The 25,818-nt window shown below is 54.9% G+C and overlaps 1 protein-coding gene and 1 pseudogene across 12 annotated transcripts; one reads left to right on the top strand and one right to left on the bottom strand.

The window, feature by feature from the left end:
* The first annotated feature begins 3,322 nt into the window (after positions 1 to 3,322).
* TLE2 (TLE family member 2, transcriptional corepressor) lies at positions 3,323 to 24,764 on the top strand. Of its 12 annotated transcripts, none has more exons than XM_053917855.2 (21): positions 3,323 to 3,467; positions 4,000 to 4,044; positions 4,118 to 4,215; positions 4,591 to 4,654; positions 5,088 to 5,132; positions 8,419 to 8,481; positions 9,821 to 9,895; positions 10,097 to 10,280; positions 10,635 to 10,657; positions 11,676 to 11,783; positions 13,102 to 13,146; positions 13,718 to 13,867; positions 15,404 to 15,542; positions 16,368 to 16,528; positions 17,761 to 17,837; positions 18,646 to 18,895; positions 19,333 to 19,580; positions 19,716 to 19,863; positions 21,452 to 21,602; positions 22,238 to 22,314; positions 24,441 to 24,764. In XM_053917855.2, the coding sequence occupies exons 2-21, from the start codon at positions 4,021 to 4,023 to the stop codon at positions 24,546 to 24,548; spliced, it is 2,238 nt and encodes a 745-aa protein (XP_053773830.1). In that variant the 5' UTR covers positions 3,323 to 3,467; positions 4,000 to 4,020; the 3' UTR covers positions 24,549 to 24,764. The 12 variants fall into 12 exon arrangements, with proteins under 12 accessions (XP_053773830.1, XP_053773831.1, XP_053773829.1 ...); XM_053917856.2 differs by having other exon boundaries at positions 3,343 to 3,467; positions 4,020 to 4,044; XM_053917854.2 differs by having other exon boundaries at positions 3,343 to 3,467; positions 3,940 to 4,044.
* On the bottom strand, positions 7,063 to 7,981 carry LOC128780113 (transmembrane and ubiquitin-like domain-containing protein 1 pseudogene; annotated as a pseudogene).
* Positions 24,765 to 25,818: the final 1,054 nt, after the last annotated feature.

Raw genomic sequence — 25,818 nt, 5'->3', positions numbered from 1 at the left:
GGTTGCCAGTTCCCCGATTCCCATTCGCCAGAACCCGTTGCAACGTCAGGGACCCATGTGGGATCGCCGCGGACGGATTGGCTGGCGCGCCCAGCCAACCACCGCAGAGAAAGGAATTTCCACAGTAGCCTGGGCTGCGAGGCTGATTTAAGGTGGTCTGAGCAAAATGGGGTCCCAGCGCTCCTTCTCAGCTTTTTCCTTTAACACACACACGCACACACACACTCACGCGCATCCACATTATAAAAAAAAAAAACAAACAGGCAGGGACTGGAGCTGAGCCTTATTGTACAGTCAGAGGGGAGAGATCAGAAGTTAAGCCCCTCCCCCCATTTCGCAACTTCTTCCTGAATTTTGCAGATGAGGAAACTGAGGCCCAGAGAGGTGGAGCTTGAAGCCATATGGCAGACGAGTTAGCTGGAGAAATGAGAAGGTTGTGCTACGCTACCCAGGCTGTAACTCACACCTGGTGAGGCTTTTCCCTGCCTCCTGCTCTCGCCCAATGTGGGATTCCCGCGAGTTATGGAGTAACAGGCTGCCTAGAGACCCCTTAGCCTCCCTCCCTCATCTCACAGACTGCTCTCATCTGAACCTCCCCAAACTGTTCCCAAGCTGAGGATGCTCCTGCTTAGAGAAAAAAGGAAAAAAAAAAGCCTTCTCCTTGTGTGTGGTCTTGTGGCTTCTCAGGCAATCCACAAATCTGTATTTACACTCTCCTGTGGAGTGTGCCTGGCTGAGAGATCTAAAGACTTGTGGGTAAAGGTCCCCTCCTCCAGGAAGCCCCCTTGAATCCACCAGGCAGAAACTTGTTCTAGCCCTGGATTCCTTGGGCCCTCGGTCTGCCCCCCTGTATTGGCATCGACTCTATGGACACTGGAGTGTGTCATAAGCTCTGTCTCTCCTCCCTAACCCACCCGAGAGCCCTCCTGGCAAAGCGTGGGGCTAGGTCCCTTCTAGGGCCCCAGAATCTTCTATCATGAGGAGGTGGTTATAGGATAATAACCCACTTATCTACCAACTTTAGACAGTCTGTGTTCAATGTGTGTGTGGAGGAGAAGATGCCTTTTGGAGGAGATGTCTGGAAGGGGGTGCCTTTTGGGCCAGGTCTTGAAGGGATGGATTTTGTCCAGGCAGAGAAAGTTCTGAGGGAATTTGAGGAAGAGATAAGCAAGGGCCCAGAGTGGGAGAGAACACAGATGGGGTAATCTGGCTGGTGTGGCTGGAGCAGAGGGAGTGTTTGAAGTGGTGGAGGGAGGAGAAGCTGTGCCAGGCTGGGAGGTGAAGGGCATCCGTGCTAGCCTGAAGATCTGGAAATTTGTCCCAAGGTCAACAGGAAGCCACGAGAGGGCCTTAAGTAAAGGAAGGCCAGACTCAAATGGAAGGTGACAAGAGGAAGGCTGCTCAGAGCAGGGAGCTGGCCTGAGGTTCACTGGGAGAGGATGAAGGGCCAGTGCAGGCAGGGGGCTGTGGGATGGGCAGCAGGGTTGCATGGCAGGTGATGGCGGAGGAGGCTAGGCTGATACTCTGTCTTGGGGGATCAGGGAGGACTGTGGGGCCTAACAGGTCTGGGAAGATGCTTTTTCTATAGGCCTGGGGGTCATCCAGGGGAGATGCCCAGTTGGTGGCTGGGTCTCAGGGTAGAGGCCAGGGATGGAGCCAGAGCTTCGAGCCATCCTCACGAAAGTAGTCAGGAGGGCATGGAGGCAGGGGGATGAAAGGCTGCCTGGAAAGGTTTTTAAATGGGGACTTCACAGACCTCACCCCCCATCCTGAACCAGAAGCACTGTGGAATCGTGGAACTCCCTTTTTCTTAGTATTTCCAAGCAGGAGTACGGCCAGTGATTGCTGTCTCTAGCTACATCAGCTGTTTCTTCTCATCCTTATGCTTGTTTATTTATTGAGCATTTACTGTGTGCCGGCTCTGCAGGGACCAACACAGGCTTTGTCTGCACATAGCTTAGTACTAGGAGACAAATAATGACTAGAACAATCCAGGAAGAAACACGATCATGTCAAAAACAAAACGAACTCTGTTAGGACCTGGAAAGACAGAGAATAGGATGCAGTATTTGAAAATGACAAGGTGAACTCTGCTTAAATGGGTGGCCAGCAGGGGCCTTTCTGAGGAGGCGACATTTGAGCTGAGATTTGAGTGATAGAGAAGCAAGGGAACAGTGTTCCAGGGAGAGAGAAGTCAGTTCAAAGGCCCTGAGGCAAGACTGTGCCTGGTGAGCTGTAGGAACAGTGAGGAGAGGAAGTCAGTGTGGCTGAATGAGGATGAAAGTGAAGGGATCAGGGAGGGGAAGACGAGGAGGAGTTTGTGCAGGGCTTTGTGGGAAGAGGGAGGAGTTTGGACTGTATTTTGATGGCAGTAGGGAGCCATGGAATACCCCCTTCAACACGTACTCACTCTCAGGATCTCTCCTCCTTCACCTCCCATGGCTTTCTGTCTTTATCCTTCAGGTCTCATCTCCAACGTTAACCTCCTCAAAGAGGCCTCTCCCAGACACCCCTGATAAATAGTTTCCCTCTCGTCTACTTCCGTAACTGCTCCCTAAACCCTTCCTTTGTGTGCACAAATAATTCCATAATTATCAAGCTGTGATCTGACCTCAGACAAGGTCAGAATCTGTTCTCCTTCATCCACCGTTGTATTCCTGGTGCCTAAAGGATGCCTGGCATATAGTAGGTACTCAATAAATTTGTTGGCTGGAAAGTGATACAAGTTTGATAAAGACTTTTGTATGCTTTCACTCACTCACCTACTGACATGGGCGCAGACGTAACAAGGGGCAAGAGTTTTTCTCTGTTTTGTTCCCTCCTGAGCCCCAGAGCCTCAAGCAAGTGTCTGGTCCACAGTAGGCACTCTACATGTTTGTTGATTGACTTAATGAATGACCACGAGGCTCCTCATACACAAGATGGGAATAAGGATCGCCCACCTCCCAGGTGAATGTGCAGAACACTCACTAGATGTCTGAGGTCTGTGGTGGGGAGTGGAGAGCTTGCCCTCAGGGACCTCAGTCTGATGGCAGAGATTCAGTTTCCATTCTCCCTGGGACTTTGCATTCTAGGACCCCATAGCTTGAGAGGGGAGACAGACCAGTCTGCTGGTAGTGGCAATCAGAACACCAACTCCCACCTCTGGGAGCTCACTATGTGCCATGGCAGGCTGAGGGCTGTTCCTGCACCATCGCATTTAAAAATAGCCCCGACCCTGCCATTTTCAGAAAATACTGAAGCCCAGAGTGTGGGGTGAACCTGGATCTGCCCAGCACCTCCTTCCCTCCTCTGGGCCTTTGCATGGGTTATTATTCTCTTTCCCCTGGGGGAAGGCTTCCCTGCCAGCACTTGGCAAGGCTACTTCCTCCTGATCCTTAAGTCTTAGCTCACGTCCTCAGAAAGGCCATTTCTGACCACAAACAGCTCCTGTCCCCACCAAGCGACTCCCCACCTTGGACCACCAGGTATTTGTTTCCTTGCTTTTTCTCTCTTGTGCTCTCCGGGAGGGAGAGGGAGGTCGGTGTGTGGGGGACTAGACGCGAGGCTCAGTTTCCCACCCGGCACTGGTCAATGGAACGGGGTGGGTTCCGGGGACCAAGGCCGGTGGTTGGGAGGGCGCTGGGTGGGCGGCTGGTGGGCCGGGTGGGCGGGCCCTGGGGGCGGCGGCGCCACCTTAAGGCGGCTCTGCCCGCGGCTCCCGGCCGAGCCCCGCTGGAGGGAGGCGGCTCGGAGCCGGGCCCGCCGCCCGCGCCTCAGACACCCGGCCGCGGCTCGCCGACCTTCCGCGACCGCCGCCCCGCACCCCTGCCCAGGGGAGTGGGCCTCGGCGCCCCTCCCAGTCCCCGCGACCTCTCGCGCTAGCTCGGGGGACGCGGGGGACTCCGGGGTCCCCCGCCCCACGGGCCGCCTCGGCTCCTGGCTTCTTTCTCCGGGCAGCCCCCCACCCCCAGCCTCTCTCCCCCCACAACCCCCACATTGTCACATTCCGGTGCGAAGTGGGCTTCCCGGATCGGCAGGATGTACCCCCAGGGAAGGCACCCGGTGAGTAGGGTCCCGGGCTGCGGGGGTGGGGGGCCCGGGCTCCCGGGAACTCAGACCCTGGCGTCCCCCCCAGACCCCACTTCAGTCAGGCCAGCCCTTCAAGTTCTCGATCTTGGAGATATGCGACCGCATCAAAGAGGAATTCCAGTTCCTGCAGGCACAGTACCACAGGTGAGGGGGGCGGGGCGCCCCGCCTGGGGGACCGGGAGTTCACCTGCGAGCTCACCTGGGAGTCTGCGGAGAGGGACGGGGCTAGTGGGGCAAGAGGCGGGGCCAGACCAAACGGGGCCTCTTGGGTGCGGGGAGAAGGGAGGACCCCCAGGGTTGAGCGGAGGGCTTTCAGGTGGAAGCCAGGCGAGATGGATGGGGACCCTTGGTGCTGGGGCATTTTGAGGGGGAAGGGCCTGGGACGGGGTGGGGGTGTAAGGCAGTGGGGAGGGCTGAGTCAAACCCGTCACTTTGGAAACTGACCCAGATGGGGTGTCCGCGGGTCTCCCTTGGGGGAGGCAGAGAGAGTGGGGCCCCCATGCCCTGTCTCCTTCCCAGCCTCAAGCTGGAGTGTGAGAAGTTGGCCAGTGAGAAGACCGAAATGCAGCGGCATTATGTCATGGTGAGGGGTTAGCATGCCAGTGTGGGAGGAGTGGGAAGCGAGGCTCTGGGTGTGAATTTGGACTCAGTGTGCCGCTCTGGGGTATGTCCTTGCTCCTTGTAGGGCCTCATTCTCCCTACCCATATAGTGGGCTGCTTGGGATTCCAGGCTCTTTCTCCCAGGGTCCTCCCAGCTCTTAAGAACAATAAGACAAGGTTGTCCCCTGTCCTCATGGTCATCTCTGAGGGGTCAGAGTCTCTGGGCACCACCCGCCCCACCCTCCCTGGAGAGAGTAGAGGAGCCCTGCTTCCCTCTAGGGGGCCCCATGGGGCTGGGACGATCTGTGTCCTGTGATCACCGCAGCCTGGGGGCTTCTGGAAGACCCAGAGTAACCCAATGCAGGGCTGAACATCCAACGGCGTAGTGGGTGTTCCATCTGGCTCTTCCTTTGCAGTACTATGAGATGTCCTACGGGCTCAACGTTGAAATGCATAAGCAGGTAACTGTGTTGGGTGTTCAGTAGGGAGGGAGGGGGTCAGCAAGCTGTGAGAGGGATCCAGCACTAGGGCCATCTGGGGCAAGGCAGGTCTGGGAAACAGGGGTCTTAACCTGAAATCTCTGGGACCAGGGGCCCAGATTTTAGCCTTGGGATAGAAAAATGATTCTGAACTTCTGGAGACTTTGTCCTACAGCTGAGGTCATTGTCCAGCAGAGGGGGGAGCAGTGAGCCAGGGCCAGGTGTTCTTGTCAAGGAAGGTTCATAGCAGAGGCCAGCAGCCAGGTCAGGGAGGCTGTGGAGGTGACTTCTGTCCTGGGGTGGGCCAGGTGGACCATCCTGGAGGCCCCTTTCACTCTGGCGAATCTGACGTTTGGACCCTCAGGGTCTGGTGTGACCCCAAGCCTCGGTTGCTGTTGTGAGGGGTCTGAGGCCGACTCCAGGGCTCTCAAGGTCTAGGACTCTCCTACACTTCTAAAAGTGATTTCAAGGTTCTGAGTTAGAACCAAAAGTTCTGAAACTGACTTCAGTTGTTCAATGTTGACTCTGAGATCCTGAGACTGACCTCATGGTTCTTTGATGGCTTCTAACAGGATGGAGATTCTGAGGTTGATGGAATCTTAGATTCTCTCCACCAGAATATCAGAGTCAATGGGTGGAGCCTAGCGTGAGGTCGTCTGGGTAGGTGGGCTAGGAATGTAGGGTGCCTGGGGGTATCCGTCCTGGCATGCTTTTCCAAGAGTGTGTATGGGTTCTGGTGTGGGCGGAAGGGAAAGTGTCTTTCTGGAGCGCAATGTGGTCCCATGGGTGTATGAAATAGACCTCCTTACGGGGTGGTGGGCATAGGGTAGGGCTCAGGTTTTGGGAGGCTAGTTCTGCCCTCCTGGTGGGAACACCTGTACCCCTGACACACACAGCACACAGCACCCCTGAAACCCAGGCAAAGGCAAAGCACAGACTGACCACACACACACGTGGATATGCCACAGACACCCCCTTCCCCATGCCCCTCTGTTCAGCTGTAATGGGGCACCCCACAGCCCAAACTCTGTCCCAGGTGAAACCTACAAGTAAAGCCACTCTCTTTTCACTCCGTACTTCGGACACTGAGCGTGGGTTTTCCGCACACCAGTCAATTCTCCGACTCTGACACCAGCAGGGTGTCCTGCAGTTCAGCTCCACTCCGACACTCCCTGCCTGGAGTCTGTGCAGACCCCACAGGTTCGGGGCTCAGCCCACAGGGCTGGCCCCTCTTCAGATACCAACTGGAAGTCTGGACCTCCAGTACTTCTGACCAATTAGCTATAAATTGGGGGGTTTCCACCACTTCCTCCATGGGTCCAATAATTGGTAAAATTGCTCATAGAACTCAGGAAATCTCTTACGGTTACCTGTGTATTATAAAGTTATAACTCAGGAAGAGCTGCATGGAAAGATGCACGGGGCGAGCCATGGGGAAGGGCTCCGAGTTTCCACGGCCTCCACACAGCACCCCCCTCCTGGCACCTCCGCATGCTCACCCACCTGGAAGCTCTCTGTACCCTATCTTTTAGAGTATTTTTTAACCTCACGGTTATTTAATCTGCACATGTTACAGAGAACCTCCTCTACTCCTCCCAGCCCCCCACAGTCCTTGGGCCCCTAAATCAGCCCAAGGAGCTCTTAGGAACCAGAGGTGGCTGGGTCTTCAGGCACACTAAGCTGGGCCCAGGGGCGTGGACTCCCTCTGCCCAGGGCCAAGAGTGACAGCAGCTGCCTGACCTTCGAGGAGGAGCTGACTGTCAGTGGGGGCTGTGGGCCAGCCACCCTGAAAGGCGGCTCAGAGCCACGGAGGTCAGAGGGAGGGGCCCCCGCCTGGCCCTGGAGTGCTCTTCCGTGCAGGGTTGGCTCCAGGATAGTGAGAAGAGGCAGGCCAGGGAAGAGAGCCTGGACAGACAGCAGCTCCCACCATGTCGTGGGGAGCGAGGTCTGGAGCGGCCGGCCACACTGCCGAGAGCCTTCAGAGGCACTATGGGTGGTACATGGCAGAGGCCAGGACACTGAGGGGCAGGGTGAAGCTGGCCAGACCCAGAGTGGCGGTCAGAGGGAAGGAGGGCCAGTACTGGATCTGCTCACACCACAGAAGCAGGGGCAGCAGGAGGGACTGCCTATTTCCAGCCCCGAGGGGCCTGGTTCTGACCCTGGTGGGCAGAGGGGGTTTGGGGGACCAGCCCGTGTGGACGTGTGGCAGTAGAGAACACAGTTGGGAGGGAGGTGAGGGCTGCTAGGGTCTGGGTGTCATCTCCCAACAGCTGCCCTTGGTAAATGGATTGTGCTTACTGCTCCCAGCCAGCAAATTGGGTCGTTTTCAGGGAGCCAGTGGTGTCACAGGCTCAGGCCCTGGCTACCTGCTTTGATCACTGAGGAATTCCAGCCTCAGTACTAGGGATTCCCAGGCGGGGGGAGTCCAGGGGGGCCGGCGTTGCCGTGAGCCCTGTGCCAGGCCCTGGTTGTGCAGCCTGACCTCTGTTTCTTGGGCTGGGGGCCTTGGCTCCTGGGGCCTCCTCAATGGTGCTGTTGGTGACCACCATTGCTTCACTGGATTGTGCTGGCGTTGGGGTCCCTGATGCCTGGGGCAGTGGATCAGCCCCCTCTGAAGTGTGTGTTGAGACCCGGGTGAGAGCCAGCATCAGAAGGCAAGCGAGCACCTTGAAAAGGACTGTCATCTCGTCACCCACCCCTTCAATCAGGGCCATGGCCCCCGCCTTTCCCACCACCCTACCGAGTGCCCAGCTTGGCCAGCTCTGTAGCAGACCCTGGGGCACTTCTGGGCTGGAGGCGCCGTGGTTTGAGGCATCGTGGGCGCAGATACCTGGAAGCACCTACTCCGTCTCTGCCACCTAGAGGCTTCAGTACATAACATGATTGATTAGATCATTGGCCATCTGTGACTAACTCAGTCCTAGTCCCTCTTCCTCCTTGGAGGTCAGGGGATGGGGCTGAAAGCTGCAGTCCTTGAATAAACTCAAGTGTGGTCGAAGGGGCTTATTATAAGTAACCAAAGATGCCTCCTTCACTCAGAACCCCCAAGGGCTTCAGGAGTCTAATGCAGGAACCGGGCACAAAGACCAAGTATGGGTGTGTTGTACGACAAAACTCCCCCCACCCCTCCCGCTGCACGAGATGCACTGGCTGCAGCCCCAGGTTGCAGACGAGACCCAGAGAGGGACATGGGCCCAGCCAGGGCTCCAACCTGGGACTCCCAGAGGAGGCTCCCCATCCAAGGTCCCTCCCAATTACTTCCTGCCAGGCCGAGATTGTGAAGCGCCTCAGCGGCATCTGCGCTCAGATTATCCCATTCCTGACCCAGGAGGTGAGTGGGCCCGGTGCGGGCCAGGGAGAGAGCTGGAAGGAGGCTGAAGGGGGAGGAAAGGGCTGTATGCCGCAGGCACTGGTTCTGCTGAGTGGCTTAAGGGCCTGGGCACTGGCTGGGGCATGGGCTTCTGAGGTGGACGGTGGTGGCTGAGGGTGAGGAGAGGGGCTCAAGCCCTCTGCCAGGCTGCCCAGCTCTGAATTCCAGCTGTGTGCTGTGGCCTTGGGCAAGTTGCTTGTCCTCTCTATGCCTCTGTCGTTAAGCGTGGAACAGCTGATACATAGAAGGTGATGCGGACAACGCTGGGAACTTAGTAAGCACCCAGAATAAAAGTGAGCGCTTCCACTACGCTCAGTGGAAAAGGCAGACACCGAAGGGCAAGCACTGATTCTCCTCACAGGAGGTCCCTGGAGGAGGCAGACTCAGTGACAGAGAAAGAATGGTGGGAGTGGCACTGGCCATATTTCAAGTGCCCCATGGCCACATGTGGCCAGTGGCTTCTGTATCCAACAGCACAGAGAGAGAGATTCTAATCATCGCATCACAGAAAGTTCTACAGCACAGCCCAGCCACATCATGGATGAGGCTTACGGCATAGCGTGAGTGAAGGAAGCCAGACACAAAAGAGAACATAGAATTGAGACAAAATAGTTCCACATGGACGAATCCAGGCAGGTTTGGGGAGGCAGCTGTAGGTGGGAACACTATATGGAAAAACAAGAGAGCCTTGTGCGGCAGGGAGGAGGCGAGGGAGGAAGGGCACAGCCACGGTGGGTGGGGGGCATGGGGCCTCCTAGGTGCTGCCAGTTGGTGTTTTCTGACCCGGGTGGTTGGTATATGGGTGCCAATTTATACAGTGTTTCTTTACTGAGGGTGATCCTGCCCCCAGGGAACACTGGGCAATGTCTGGGGAGATTTGTGGTTGTCACGCCGGAGGTGGCCCTGGCATGCAGTGGGTGGGGCCAGGGATGCTGCTTAACACTCCACAGTGCCCAGGACGGGCCCACAGAGAATGGTCCAGCCCCAGTGTCAGTGGTGCAGGGGAGGGGGGAAGATCCCAATTTATAAGCCCCAATTTATAATTATTAAGTTTTTATCTTTTTAGTTCTTTTTTATATGATTATTAGTTTTAACTGCTCTTATATGTTTGTTTCTTTTTCTGTTTCATAATTTTGAAAGGAAAGGGGGAGGTGGGTAGAAGTGAAAAACCAAGTGCCGGAGCAAGGAAGAGGGTGGGAGAGGAGTGCGGACCCCACAGGCATTGCCCGGGCAGATGGGGGCTCCCAGCAGTGAGGGGGTTCTCCTGAGCACCCCCTTTTCCATATCCCCCACCTCCCAGCATCAACAGCAAGTGCTACAGGCCATGGAGCGTGCCAAGCAGGTGACTGTGGGGGAGCTGAACAGCCTCATTGGGGTGAGTGTCTTGCCCCCTGCCCTGCCCTGGGGAGACCCCACTCCCAGATCCCCACATCAATAGGTGCCAAAGCTGGGGGTGCTGTGTGAGCAGCTGGCCTGGGTGGACCCTGTTCCCACTCTCAGCGGCCTCTTGGGCCAGGGGTACTACTGGGCACCCAACCCCCCCACCTGCCCCTGGCCCACCCCTGCTCCTCTCTAGCAGCAGCAGCTCCAGCCGCTGTCCCACCACGCCCCCCCTGTGCCCCTCACCCCTCGCCCATCTGGGCTGGTGGGTGGCAGTGCCACGGGGCTGCTGGCCCTGTCCGGAGCACTGGCCGCCCAGGCTCAGCTGGCCGCAGCTGCCAAGGAGGACCGGGCAGGTGTGGAGGCCGAGGGGTCCAGAGGTAAGTTGGCAGTGCAGGGTGGCATTGGCCGGGGGGGGGTGGCAGTGGTAGAGGACTGGCAGGCCACCCTGCCCAGAGCACCGAACCCACTTAAGTGTGAGGGAATGAAAAGGGGGCTGCAGGGCCCCTTTACTTCCAACTGGCTCTGTGTCCTTGGGAAAATTACTAACCCTCTCTGGGCATTTATCTGTTTGGTATGGAGAAAGGATAATCCATTCCTTGTAAAGGTGTTGGAAGGAAAAGGGAGATTCTGAGCCGGGAAGAGGGCCTTATAAACTGTAGAGGGCTGTGCTACATGGGCGATGAAACCCTCATTCTTTTTCCTTCTCTCTCACTCCTTCGCCCCCAACCCAGCAGTGGAGAGAGCCCCAAGCAGGGTAAGTTGAGGGACATCCAGGGACTTGCCTCTTATATAACATTTGCTTTGTATTCATGTGCGGCTAAAGCTGTTTGTTCTGAGTTTGTTCTTAGCCCCTGAGTAGGGGCCACACCTAACTTTCAAGGTGTGTTGCCCAGGAGATGCCCGTAGGCTAAGTTTTATTTATTTAATTTTTTTCAATCTTGAGCTATCTTTGCAATTGAATAAATGAACACATGCCTCTATTAGCATTCTTCCATCCTTCTATTCATTAATTTACCCATTATCCAATTAATAATATTATTTACAAGAGCACTACCCAATAGAAATACTATGTGAGCCCTGTATGTAATTTTTTAAAAACTAATTTTGAAATAGTTATAGATGTACAGGAGGTTGCAAAGAGACCTTCCTGCACAAGAAATGTGCAGGGGGTCCAGGATACTCCTCACCCAGCTTCCCCTAATGATAAAATCTTATGAGACTAAATACAGTATCAAATCCAGGAAATTTACATTCGTACAACCCACTGCGCTTTTTCAGATCTCACAGTTTTACATGAATTCATTGTGTATATGTTTGTGTGTGGTTCTTTGCAACTTTATCATGTTTAGCCTTGAACCAATATCTCCACAATCTCCTATGCAATTGTAAATTTCCTTGTAGCTACATTTAAAAAGTTAAACAGGGGAAGTTAATTTCAATAGTATATTTTATTTAATGCAATTTATCCAAAATGTTTCAACTTGATATCAACATAAAAGTTATGAATAGATATTTTACATTGTTTTTATTGAACTAGGACTCTCAGGTCCAAATGCATTTTGCACTTAGAACTCATCTTAACTTGCACTAGTGTCCCCCAAGGGACACTGGGCAATGTCTGGGGGCATTGGAAGGTCCCATTTTCCAGGCGTGTTGCTTGATTCACAGATCCTAATGACAGTGGTAGGGATACTCAGGCGTGGCTGGGCCAGGATGTGGACTGGGGCCCAGGCCCTGACCCTTCTTCCTGCCTGGCTCCTATCTCTCTGCAGAGTGCATCCCCCTCGCCCCCTGAGAGTGTGGTGGAAGAGGAGCAACCAGGTGGCCCAGGTGGCAGTGGGAAGCAGCAAGCTGAGGAAAAAGATCTGTCAGGACCTTATGTGAGTAGTGGCAAGACAGGGACTAGGGTGGCATGCGTGGCCTTGACCAGTCCCAAGCCCCACCCCTTGGAGCCAGCTGTGTCCACGACTCTGTCACTCCAGAGCCCTCCATAACTCCTCATTGCTCATGGAGCATTGGCCAATCAGAAGAGACCCTATGGAGCCAGGCTTAATTCTTCAGTCTCTTAACTCTGGACCACACACTATTTTCCCACCTCCTGGCTTTGCTCCAGCTGTTCCCTCACCCTAGAACCCTGTTCCCCCTGCCTTTCAGAAACCAGTTTCTCCGTCAAGGCACACACACAAAAAATTGCTCTCTCCTGCAAGAAGCTGTCCCTGACCCCCTGGCTGGAGGGCTGGGACCTCCTCCCCCATTGTCAGAAGGATTGCTGCTCCTGTACTTTCAAACTCTAGTGCCCCAGGGGTCATGCTGAAAGTGAGGCGTGGGACTGTGCCCGCTGGAGGGCACTTGTCCCATCTAGAGGGGCAGCTGTGACCTGATCCTGCCTGTCTAGTGAGCCCAGTGTTGGTCAATCTTGCTGTTTATCAGAGAAGCCTTTAATCTTTTTTTTAATGTATTAAATATAATAGCTTTTTAAAAATAAATATCAGCAACTAATTTTGTTTTAAAGAAGAAAACGGGGGATAAGGAGGTCAAAGAAAATCCACCTACTGGGTGGGTGTGGCCTCCAGGCTGTAGCCTTTGGTCTTCCCTTGGTTTCCAGCCAAACCAGAAGGCAGCCCAGCATGTGTTTCTCCCCGGGGCAATGGGGAGCCATAGAAGGATGTAGACAGACGTAGGGATAGGTCTTAGGAACATCTCTCTGGAGCTTGGAGGGCTACCTGGGAGGGGCAAGGCTGTAGGCCAGCAGACCAAGGAGGGGATAAGACCTGTGCTGGGGCCATGGGGATGGGAGTGGGTGGGCAAATGGTTGGGTGAGAAGGAAGTATAGATGACTCCTGGTCTCTGGCTCCCACCCCCTCCCCCACTGCACAGAGGAGGAACCTGTGGTTTAGGGAGGGCTAGGAGGCGCTCAGGGCCACACAGCAAGTCATGGGCACTCCGCACTATCTCCATCCTTTTCCAGGAGTGACCCACCCTCTTCACCCCTCTACCCCCGACCTCCCACCCCCAAGCCCTCCCTTGTGCTGAGCAAATGCATCTTCCCTTCCAAACCAAGCAAATGGGCTGCTGTAGCCCTGGAATTCCTATCCAGTCCAGAACCTGCTGGTGCATACTTCCCCTCCCGAGTAGATGTAAGGGAGTGTGGAGGCAGGGGTCCGGCCAGGGTGAGCTCTCTCCTCCATGTTCCCCCAGGAGAGCGACGAGGACAAGAGTGATTACAACCTGGTGGTAGATGAGGTGAGTCGAGGTCCAGCCTCCTCAACTTCTGACCTCCAGGACTCAGAGGCAGAGAACTAGGTCTGGTCACCGCGCAAATGGTGGGTTTTCTGAGGTGTGGCGGGCCCAGAGGGAGTGGGGTTACTGGACCCCACTCTGTGAGATGGCTGGGGCCAGGGGAAGTAGGGGTCACCAGACGCTTCAGACCAACATCCTCTCCATAGCATGGCGGTGAGATGGAGAGCCAGCACATGCTGGAGATGAGTAGCCGCGGTGGCTTCAAGCCCTGGTGCACTGCCTGACTTTGGGGGAGTGGCTCCTCCTTCCCTGGCTCCTGCTTCCCCATCTTTCCAATGGGGAGAAACAAAACCAAGCCGTTAGAAGTCGTTGCTGCTTGTTCTTATAGAGCAGGTCCCCTCAGTAAACCCATTTTACAGATGAGTAAACTGAGGCACTGGAGGTATCATAATCCTCCCAAGGTGCGTTGCAGATGTCCTATCTAGAGTTTGGGGTGGGGTTCTGGAGGAGTATAGAGAGGGGCTCTCTTTTCTCACCCACTTTACTCCACTCAACATCACCTCTTCAAACCCAGGACCAACCCTCAGAGCCTCCCAGCCCAACTACCACCCCGTGTGGGAAGGCACCCATCTGTGTCCCTGCCCGTCGGGACCTTGTGGAAAGTCCAGCCTCCTTGGCCTCCAGCCTCAGCTCACCACTCCCCAGAACCAAGGAGCTCGTCCTGGTAAGGAGTAGGGGAGGTCTTGAAACTCAGTTTGTTCACCCTGGGGGCCTGGAAACAGATACTATCCCACTGGATATGGGCGATGAGAAACTGGCCAGGCTGATGTGGTCCAGCATTCCCTTCCAGATTATTTGGTCACTTTCTTAAAATCCTATTCAGGTAATTTTTCCTAAATAGACTCAATCTGTTACACCTAAATAAACATTAAAAGGAAATTTTGTAAGTAAACTTTGTAAGTACATATTAAAAGGCAACTCACCATCTTGTGGAGAAGTCAAGTATCTCTTGCAATAAATAAGAAATCCCCTGAAAATAAACACTGGAACTGCAGAATGGGCCACTCCCAAGGCAGACTTCAGTCCTGCCTCTGAGAGGCATTGAAGGCACACCAGCCCCAACCTGAGATGCTGTACCCACCAGGAACCAGGATTAATATCGGAACAGCTTTCTTCTCGCTTCTCCCCAGGTTTAATGCCAGCTGTAGAGACCACTTAAGAGTATTCCCCTGGGGGGAATTCTTAATTCAGCTCTATTTGTCGCCCCCTCCCCCAAGTCTCCCCCAGACCCTTACCCTGAACCTACCCAGGAGATTGCTTCCATTTCTACGCCTACCCTCCCAGCAGGTTGCTATGGCAACCATCAAGGTTGGGGCTCACTTTGCTTCTCATGTGCCCTCCTCCCACCGTAGACCAGAGGGCTAGGGCAGCTCTGTTCTAATGGAAGAGCCCCCTGCCCCGAACTTGTCCCCCCCAACTCCCTGTCGTGGGTGTGTGAGTCTGGCCGCCACTGTATGTGTCATTTTGTGATGGAAAGCTAAGATGTAACCGTCACAAGACAAAGATGTGAAGTCTCTTAAAAGGCAAAGCGGGCAATGGCAGAAAGTGGAGACAATACAGTGTGCTCCTATGTGGAGGTCTGGCTTCCCCCCTTCTCCAGTGTCCCCGCGGGGAGGAAGAGCTGTGGGGGACATCCCCCTCCCTGCAGGGAGAAGGAGAGTACTAGGTGCGATGTTCCTTCATCTGGGAAAATGCTGCGTGGCCTCCGGTGTCATGTGCTCATCCCAGAGTTTCCCATTCCTCGTCCCCAGGGGACCCGACAGCCTCTAACTTTGTCCCTCGCCTCCTTCTGGGGTCCCCCATTCCCTGCAGTGTATGCCCTTCCTGTGGGCCCGCCGTGCACCATTCTGTCTACACCTGCGTTCCTGACAGTGTACCCACACCGCACACCTCATCATATGCACGCACAGTCCTCACCGTACGTGTGCATGTGTGTGTATGTGCCCGTGTGCCCTCCTGGCATTCCGATGTGTGCAGATAGTCATGTGTCCCTGTGCCCAGGGGGTCAGCTGTGGGTCCCCTTCTCCTGCCGTGTGCACGTCTAAAAGTGTCTGAAATCAGAGAGGTGCACTGCCGGTGTAGCCACCTTCCCCGAGGCCGGCCTACCAAGGCTATCCTTCTCCCATCCGTTTCTGACCAGATCCTTGGCCTGCAAGGCACCAGGTGCCTGGTGGTGTTCAGTCCTGCCTTTTCCCCCCAGAATGATCTTCCCGCCAGCACTCCTGCCTCCAAGTCGTGCGACTCCTCCCCACCCCAGGATGCATCCACCCCCGGGCCCAGCTCGGTCAGTCACCTCCGCCAGCTCTCTGCCAAGCCAGCACCTTCCACAGACAGTGTTGGTGAGCACCCACTGGTCCCTGCCAGAGCGGGTCTCCTCTCTGGGGGAGTTCAAGAAAGTGCTAGGGGGTGGGGGAGGCAGAGGTTTGGATTCCAGCCCTAGCATTGCCTCGGTCCTTTTCATGACTCTGAGTTGGACGCCATCTCACTCTGGGCCTTGCTTTTCTATGTCTTGGCTTGACAGGTGGGGAAATTGAGGCTCAGGGGCCTCAGCCTAGTGCACTGGAAAGACAGGGTTTAGAGTCAGACAGGCTTGGGTGTGAGGCCAGCCTTGGACCCTTGTCAGCCGTGTGACCTTGGGCGAGGGACCCAACCTCTCCGAGCCTCAGATCCCCATCAGTAACAGGGGGGCAGTGCTCTTCCTTTCTGCCGAATGGCCAGGTCCTGTGCTGGCTTTGGGGTTCCAGAAAGAACCCAGCTCTGGAACTTGCCCTCAAGGGGCTCCCAGATGGTGCGGAGAGTACCAGATCCCCAAACCCCCAGTCCTGTGTGATCACAGCTGGGGTAGACGTAGGGGCCCCAGATAGGACAAGTTGGAGACTCAGGGTGGACTGGAGAGTCTCAGGGTCATTCCTGAGATGTTGATAGACATTGGGTCTAGATTTTGAGGGACGCGTAGAGGTTCAGGAACTGCAGAAGGAAAGGGAAAGGCATATCAGCCAGAGGAAACACCTGTAACTGTCTGGAGATTTGGCAGAGTATGCTGCATGCTGGGTCAGAGTGTGGGAGCCCCGGATGCCAGGCCTAGGTGCTGGTACCCAAGGCAGTGGGGGGCAGGGTCCGGGTCCAGGGTGTCTGAAGACCTGCCTTTGTCTCTTCTCACGCAGCCCTGAGGAGCCCTCTGACCCTGTCCAGTCCCTTCACCGCGTCTTTCAGCCTGGGTTCCCACAGCGCACTTAATGGGGACCTCTCTGTGCCCAGCTCCTACGTCAGCCTCCACCTGTCCCCCCAGGTCAGCGGCTCTGTGGTATATGGACGCTCCCCCATGGTGAGTCCTCAGTGTAGATGCCAGGAGGTGTCAGCAGGGCCCAAGAGCTGGAGGCTGGGAGGAAAAACCGGTTATACAAAGAAAAACAAGGGGTTGGGAAAAGGGAGGGGGGTCCTGGCTTGACAAGATAATCTGAGGGTCTCAGTAGTTCCACAAGTGTAATACAGGTCAGCACCTGTGACTGTAGAAAAAGCAACTGATTATGCTGCAGTAAGAGGAACAGAGAGCCCCAGCCACGGGGCTCCCATTCAGCCTCCTGGCAGAAGCTGTCTGTTGTTAGCCCTAATTTTTTTCTTCTTAAAGATTTTATTTATTTATTTTTAGAGAGAGGAGAAGGGAAGGAGAGAGGGAGAGAAAGATCAATGTGTGGTTGCCTCTCGCACGCCCCCTACTGGGGACCTGGCCCGCAACCCAGGCACATGTCCTGACTGGCAATTGTACCAGCAATCCTTTGGTTCGTAGGCCGTGCTTAATCCACTGAGCCACACCAGCCAGGGCTGTTAGCTCTAATTTTTAAGGGACAGTGACAATTCTGATAGATTGCAAAGGACTAGCCTGGGGAGAGAATTGGAGGTGACGTTCCATGAGAAGGAGTTGAAGGAATGAGGCACGAGACCCCTGAGCTACTGCGGAGGGCCTGCATGGGCCCCAGAAGGCAGTATGGGGACAGATGGCTGACAGAGTGAGCCGTCCCGAGTGGATCAAGATGACTTCAGAGGGAATAAAGTGCCTGTCACTGGAGAGACCCAGGCCGGAGGCTGGGTAGCTACTTGCAAGAGATGTCGCAGAAAAAGGAGTCAGCAAATGTTTTCTGTAAGGGCCCAGAGAGTAAACATTTTGGTCTCTGTCACAACTACTCCAGTCTGCCTTTATATGGCTCAGAAGCCACCACAGACGACATATAAATGAACGAGTGTGGCTGTGTGCCCATACAACTTCATTCACAGAAACAAGCAGGGGCTGTAGTTCCAGGCTCCTGTTCTGAGCATTGGCGGGAAGATTCTTCAGGATCCTTCCAGCTCTGGGGCTCTAGGGTTCCCTGGACAGAGACCCTGGCCTTCCCTCATGTGAAAGCCCCTGCTCTCTCACTGGTAGTGTGGGAGAGGGGAGGGCGTCTGTGCTTTCTTAGGGAGGGGCTAATAAATGCATTGGGGGTCCTCTGATAAACAGAGAGGGATATGGCAGGGATTTGAGTCACCCGCCCTGTGACCCCCCCTTTGGCATTTTGGCAGATGGCATTTGAGTCTCATCCACATCTCCGAGGGTCATCCATCTCTTCCTCCCTGCCCGCCATCCCTGGGGGAAAGCCGTGAGTACCAGGTTGGGGCTTCCTGCTTCCTCTAAGGCACTTCCATGGTGGAGTGGGGTTTGGGGTCCCCTGCTGCCTTTCCAGAAAGTCTCTTCTCTAAGATACTGGGAGCTCCCGCCTACTTCAGGCCGACTTGCTCCTTTCTTTCTTCTTCCTTCTCTCTGGAGACAAAGGTAGGCAACCAGCGAAGTTTAGACTAGTGGTTCTCAACAGGGATACATTTTGTCCCCCTGCGTCAGGACAGTTGATGATATCTGGTGATATATTTGGTTGTCACAACCAAGTGCTTCCAGCCTCTAGCAGGTGAGGGCCAGGGGTGCTGTTCGACACCCACAATGCTCAGGATGGCCCCCCAACAGGGAATGGCCCCAAGTATCCATGATGGGAACATTCTGCACCTGCTGCTCTGCAGTCCGATTGCCTTCAGCTACCTGTGGCTCTTGAGCGTTTGAATGTGGCCAGTGCCTCCAAGGAACTGAAATTTTCAATTTAACTTGCCACGCGTGGCTGGTGGCCACTGCCGGACAGCATTCTCTGGAACTCAAGTCATCTCTGTGGACAAAGTTGTACTAGTGCTTGTTCCCCGTGTACCAGGCCACCGTATAGATTCCTTTTCCTCTTTTGTACCACACTGACTGTCCCACGCCCCCTTTAATCTTGTGGTTCCCTTCCCTAAATGCGTGGCAAAGGGGGGGGTGGCACCAGACAGGCAGAGGCACATTGCCACCTTCTGGGAAGAGGGTGCAGCGTGCCCCCCGTACCCCCTGGGGTGTCCCCTCCCCACATGTCATGCCCACCTCTTGTCCAGGGCCTACTCCTTCCACGTGTCTGCGGACGGGCAGATGCAGCCGGTGCCCTTCCCGTCGGATGCGCTGGTGGGCGCAGGCATCCCACGGCACGCGCGGCAGCTGCACACGCTGGCTCACGGCGAGGTGGTCTGCGCAGTCACCATCAGTGGCTCCACGCAGCACGTGTACACGGGAGGCAAGGGCTGCGTGAAGGTGTGGGATGTTGGCCAGCCTGGCGCCAAGACACCAGTGGCCCAGCTGGACTGCCTGGTGAGGTGGTGGACTGCCAGGGCAGGCACACTCACAGGGGCGGGGCTTGCAAACCCAAAACCAACATTTGGTGCTTACAGGTCAAGCAGGGGCAGGGATTATCAGTCGATGGGGTGGAGCTTATAAGCAAACCAGGGTCCTGCTTGTAGGTCAGTGGGGCAAGGCTTATAGGCCAACCAGGTGGGGCTTATCAGCCAATGCATGGAACTTACAGACCAATCAGGGGCGGAGCTTGAAGTCCATGAGGTGGGGCTTATAGGCCAGTGGGTTGGAACTTACAGCCCAAAGGGTGGGGCTTACAGCCTAGTAGGTGGGGCTTACAAGTCAACCTGGAGCACTTACAAGCTAACCAGGGGTGGGGTGCGGCTTCTTCAGCTGGGCTTCTGGAGGCAAGGTTGGGGGTTTAACCACATGCCCTTGTTTCTCTCTCCTCCCAGAACCGGGACAATTATATTCGTTCTTGCAAGCTACTGCCAGATGGCCGGAGTCTTATCGTGGGCGGTGAGGCCAGCACCTTGTCCATTTGGGACCTGGCAGCGCCCACCCCCCGCATCAAGGCCGAGCTGACCTCCTCAGCCCCCGCCTGCTACGCCCTGGCTGTCAGCCCCGACGCCAAGGTCTGCTTCTCCTGCTGCAGCGACGGCAACATCGTGGTCTGGGACCTGCAGAACCAGACCATGGTTAGGTGGGTGGCGTGTGCCCTGCGACCTTGGGCAAGCCCCTGCCTCCTCCTCTTTTGTGCTGTGGGGGCAGAATGGCCTTGGAGGATGCTGGAGCAGCACAGACTCCAGGATGGATGCCTGGGCCCTTTTCCCTCCAGGCAGTTCCAGGGCCACACGGATGGTGCCAGCTGCATTGATATTTCTGACTATGGCACTCGGCTCTGGACAGGGGGCCTGGACAACACCGTGCGCTGCTGGGACCTGCGGGAGGGCCGCCAGCTGCAGCAGCATGACTTCAGCTCCCAGGTGCCCGCTGGTGTCCTGGGGGAGGGGGACAGAAGCTCTGGGATTGTGGTCTCCCTTCTTCTCCCCTAAGCCACCCACCTCCAGATGCTGGGCAGGACCAGATACCTGTTATCTGTGTCCATCTTTCTAGTCCTTCAGACACAGGCCTTCCCCTTTATTCACCAAAGACACAGGGAACCACAAAGGAACTGATTCATATCACACTGGGGGGCTGCTAAGACCCTCAGGTCACCTTCTCAGATGCTCTTGCCAGGCCATTCCCCCATTCCTTTGTCTCTTCTTGTGCAGCTGGTTTCTCCACCCAGCCTTCTTTGGACCCTGCTGAGAGCTTCTGACCGCCCCCACCCCAGGACTTACCATGGGGTGGGGGAGCTGCTGACCTGAGGGGGAAGGTAGAGGCTGACGTAGGAGCTGGGCACACAGGGGTCTCTGTTGAGGGTCCTATGGGAATCAAGCTGAGGGATGTTGTGAGAGAGCTGGACAGCAACAGGGAGCTTCTCAGGCTGAGCAAAGTCAGGGACAGGTCTTCAGGTTCTCTGGACCCAGATCCTGTGTACCACTGCTTTGGGGGCAGGGTGAAAGCTCCCTGGACTGTCATGTAAGGTCCCCATTCTCTAGTCTCAAACACAACATGCCTAGACACCTCTAGTTCTAGTTATTGTTTCCTCTGGCTGACATAACTCTCCCTTCCTTTCGTAAATTGGTAAACTCCTACTCATCCTTCAAAACCCATCCAATTTGCCCCCCTCCTTGAAGTCCCCAACGCTTCTTTTTCCCAACTCTTTCTCTTCTACCTTTGTAGTTTGAATGTTTTCTTGGCAGGGAAATCAGGGGTGCAGGTGGACATAGTTGCCCATCCTCTATCTCCAAAACTTAGATAAGTAGTATACGTATCAGGGGATCCCATGGTGAGTGTCTCCCATCCTACCTGGGCACCTGTCTCTACACAGGAACACTTCCACACGGCCAGGAGAGGACATGTGAAACCTTCCAGTCTTCTCTCTGCTATATATTTACAGTTCTTTCCATACATGTTTCATTTGTCAGTGAGACTTTGCGAGGTTTAGGATGGAACAGGGCCTTACTCCTCTCTGTGCCCCATGTGGGGTGAGGCACAGAATGAGGAGGCTACCAGGTCATTTCCAATCAAGGTAAAAGGAGATGTTGGCACGTAGGGAAAATGCCCAGCTGGGAGTCAGAAGGCCTGGTCCTTCACGGACTCGCTGGACCCGCTGCCTGACTTTGAGCCAGACTTGGCTTCGGCTTCCTCTCCACCATCTGCTCAAGGGCAGCGACCGTCCTCGCCCGGCTTCACCCACCACCCCCTCCCTCCCCTCCCTCCCAGAGCTGTTGTGCGTTCAGAGCAGATAATGGATGTGAGGCCCCGGGGTTCCGTGTAATGCTGATTAATATTAATGATTTGACATGCAGTTGCCTGCTGCTTCCAGGCCCTGGGCCAGCTGCCTCTCTGTGCAGGGGCCACAGAGGGAGGGCGCTGGACCCCTCCCCTCCCCCAACCCCCTTCTTCTGGGCATCTCCCACCATCCCAACGGGTTTTTGACCCCACCTCTTCCCTCTTCACTCCCAGATTTTTTCCCTGGGCCACTGCCCCAACCAGGACTGGCTGGCCGTCGGCATGGAGAGCAGTAATGTCGAGATCTTGCACGTCCGCAAGCCGGAGAAGTACCAGCTGCACCTCCATGAGAGCTGTGTGCTGTCCCTGAAATTCGCCTCCTGCGGTGTGTCTGTCTGGGACTGGGGTGGGCTGCAGCGCGTCGGAAGAGGGTTGCCGAAACAAAACGCGTTACACAACAACAAAAACAGTTAAATCTGAATCTTAGATAAACAACAAATAATTTGTGAGCATAAGCATGTCCCAAATGCACAGGGCATTCTTACAATAAAAAGCCCCTAATTTGTTAGTACAGATACATCCCAAATATTGGCATGGGATATACTTACACTAAAAAAAAAACTTGTATTTTTTTTTAGCATGTCTTAAATATTGCATGGGACATTCATATTACTAAGAAAGTAACAATAATGAAATACTTGGGACACATCTGCACTAGAGATGATTTGTGGTTCATTGAAATTCAAATGTGACCGGGCACTGTGTATTTTACCTGGCCAGCCTCCACCTAGGGGCACCCCCTTCTTAAAGACCAGATGGAGCCCCGGGGCCTTGACTTAACCATCTGGATAAATGGAAGGACCAAGCCTCAGTTCCCTAAGGGACCTCGTGTTGTTCAAATGAGGGCACAGGTGCCCTAAAGGGAGAGGCCAGGCCCACCCTGCCCGAGGCTGTCTGCAGCCCAGGCCCCAGGCTTCCCTCAACCCTCCCTCCTCCAACTGCCCGCTCTCGGTCCCCTAGGGCGGTGGTTCGTGAGCACCGGGAAGGACAACCTGCTCAATGCCTGGAGGACGCCCTATGGAGCCAGCATTTTCCAGGTATGTGACGGTCTGGAGCCCCACCCCTGGCAGGTAGCCGTGTGCCCAGGGCCCCACGGTGGCTGCACTGGTAGTGATACCTGGGGTCCTCCAAGCCTCTCACCTGCCAGCGGCTACTGAAGCCGGGTCGCAGACTTCCGCCAACAGGCCACGTTGGCGCACAGCCTGCTTTCCTTCTGACTGTGGGAAACAATAACAAGGTGGGCGATCTTAACCATCTTTAAGTACAGTTTGGTGGTATTAAATATTCACACTGTTGTGCCACAATCCCCACCATCCATCTCCAGAACTTTCTCACCTTCCCAAATGACAATTCATCCCCATTAAACACTAACGTCCCCTTCCACTCCGTCCCCCACCCTCTTCCTTCTGTCTCTGTGGACCTGACTCCTCCAGGGCCTCCTGTGAGTAGGTCCCACAATATCGGCCCTTTTGTATCTGGGTTCTCTCACTGAGTATAACGTCCTCCAGGTTCATCTGTTATGTAGTAGGTGTCAAAACTTCCTTCCTTTTTAAAGCCAAATAGCCCTGGCTGGGCAGCTTAATTGGTTAGAGCATGGTCCCAGTACACCAAGGTTGTGGGTTCAATCCCAGGTCAGGGCACATAGAAGACTCAACCAACCAATGCATAAATAAGTGGAACAACAAATCGATGTTTCTCTCCACCTTTCTTTCTCCCTCCCTCCCTCTTGAATCAATAAATTTTAAAAAGTTATTAAGGCTGAATAATACCCCGTTGTACGAATGGACCACACTTGGACACTCGGCTGTTCCCACCTTTTGGCCGCTGTGAACCGCGCTGCTGTGCGCTTTCACACCCGCGTTTTCGTGTGGGTGCCTTTCCACTTCTCCCAGGCCTCTGTCTGGGGACGGGACCGCCGATGACAACGCGGTCTTCGTTAGAATTGCCAGACTGTTCAGATTTTCCATTCCCCTCGGCAGCACAGGAGGGCGCGAAATTCTCCCCGTCCTCACTCAGCAACACTTGTTACTGAGCCGTGTTTATTACAGCCATCCCAGCGGGTGTGGAGGGGTTTTCACATTTGTAAAGGGTTGTTAAAATAAGAATACGTGAGGTTGATTTATTTACCCTCTGGACTTTTTTTTCATCCTCGAGGGGAAGGGACAGAAGGGGAGAGGGAGAGAGACACTGATCAGCTGCTTCCCGCACACACCTGCACTGGGGACCAGGTCCACAACCCAGGTGTGTGCTGGGATCAAACCTGCGACCCCTCACTGTACAGGACAGCACTCCAGCCACCCGAGCCACGCCGGCCGGGCCGGGCAAGCCTCTGCACTTAACGGCTAATGACTTACCTATTTTGCCGTGTACAGTGCACTCCCATGCATAAGGCGCACCCATGTTTTTGGCCCAAACTTGCAGGAAAAAAATCTTTCATTTTAATTTTTTAATTCAATTGTTTGTTTATATTTGGAAACAAAACTGATTATTATATTCCAGGGTATTATTTTGCATATGGATATCTTTATTGCTTTCTAGAGTTAGACTTTTAATACATAGCATAAATAAAAGTTAGAAACATTGATATAGATATAGAATTAGTGCTACCCACATATAATGCACATTCTTATTTTTCCCACAAAAATTCGGGCAAAAAAGTGTGCATCATACATGGCAAAATAGGGTATCAAGACTTCAGGCGGAGCCGGAACATTTACTGTTGTGCCCTTACCAGAAAAAGCTTGCGGAGCGAGTGCTGCGCAGGCCCCAGCTCTCTAAGCTTAGCCTCCGCCCCCCCCTCTGCTGTGCCGGGTGCACCTCCTCTCAGCATCCTGGGAAAGGGCAGTGCTCCCGCTCCCTCTCTCTTGGAGTCCAGGTAACAGAGGTCCGCCCTTTCCAGGAGCAGAGAGGCCCCTCTGTGTAACTCATGTTGCCTATTTGCTCCTGGCTGCCACTCTGGGCTCTTCTATCCCAAGTCCTGTCCCAGCCCCACCTTGACAATAGGCTCATCCTTGGAGGCTGGCAGTGGCCCTGGACACCTTGCCTTCTCTCTCTGAACATCGCGTGGGTGGTCAGGAGCCTGCACCAGCCTGTGCAGCATTGGCCACGCCTCACCTCCACCTCTCTCCCACTCCCCCCCCCCCCCCGCCCCCCGCCTCTGCAGTCCAAGGAATCATCCTCTGTGCTGAGCTGCGACATCTCCGGGAACAACAAGTACATCGTGACGGGTTCAGGGGACAAGAAAGCCACCGTGTATGAGGTGGTCTACTGAGAACTCCCTTCCTGCACCCCTGGCCCTACTCCTGGGGGAAGGGCATGCAGAGCAGAGACCCCGACACCCCCGGTACCCCTGGGGGAAGGATGTGTGAAAGAGTCCAGCACCCCTGAGTCTCGTCTGCTCTCTGGCCAGCCCCTCACATCCTCCCCTGCTGGGTGCGGGGCTGGGGGGCGGAGGGACTTTGGGGAAATAAATGTATTTATCACAGTTGCCTCCTGTCTTAGGCTGGGGAACTGGGCCCTGCTGCTGTTCTTGGGCAACTGTTATGGAAGGAAGGCCACTTTCTAGCTGTGTGACCGTGGGTGGGTCTTTCCTTTTTCCTGATCTGGATGAGATCACTCATTATGCACAAAATACTGTGGGATCTCCTGTGAGGAACGGGTGTTGTGTCGGGCGGCGTGGCTTAAGTCTTGCCATGTCACAAACAGCCCCAGTCTCAGTGGCTGAGTGCCCTACGCGTCTCTCAGGCAAGCCCAGGTGGCCTGCGGGGCTCAGCTCCACACAGACACTCGGCCACAGGCTGGTAGAGGTCTCACCACTTTGATACATAACTTCAGGGTCCAAGAGAGCAAGGAAGCAAAGAGCAAGGAAGCAAAGTTCATGGCTTTTAAATCCCTAGCCCACAAGTTTCAGGTATCGCTCTTAGTGCCAGCACTTCGGACACTCTTCCCAAGACTGCCCACGCACCAAGAGGTGGGGATTACAGTGAACGTGTGGCTGTCGGGCCGCAGTCGCATTTCCTTTGAGACCCGGAGAGAACTGAGGGCTTAGTAAACGATGCCCAGCCCACTGTAGTCACAGCAAAAGTCCCAGTCCCAGAGAAGGTGGCAGCTAAGCTGAGAGCTAAAGGAGGACAAGCAGCCATTTGGAAGGGCCACAAAGACAGAGGAAATAGAATGTGCAGACTTAAGAGGTAAGGAGCTTGGCCTGGTGAAAACCAGGAGGGCAAGGGCTGGGTGGGGTGGGGTCCTCCTCAGCTGCAAGGGGAGACAGGGCTCCAGATCAGGCTCAGGCAGAGGAAGCCACGGCAATGGGACCCAGAGGGGCGGGGCCGGTAGGGGTGGTGACATGGTCAGATCTGGGCTCTGGGAGCCCCGTGGGTGGCCACAAGGACCGTGTGTTAGAAGGGGCTGGGGGTCCAAGCAGGGAGATTGCTGGGACCTTCTGGAGGGAGATGGCAGGGTGGTAGTGTCCCCTCTTGAAACAAAAGCCACACTCGGAGAATTTCTGAAGGCACTTTATGGAGAAAAGATTTCTGTGGTTA

Source organism: Desmodus rotundus, unplaced genomic scaffold, assembly GCF_022682495.2.
Source record: "Desmodus rotundus isolate HL8 unplaced genomic scaffold, HLdesRot8A.1 manual_scaffold_358, whole genome shotgun sequence".
NCBI lineage: Eukaryota > Metazoa > Chordata > Mammalia > Chiroptera > Phyllostomidae > Desmodus > Desmodus rotundus.
This window is presented reverse-complemented; position numbering and strand designations above follow the sequence as displayed.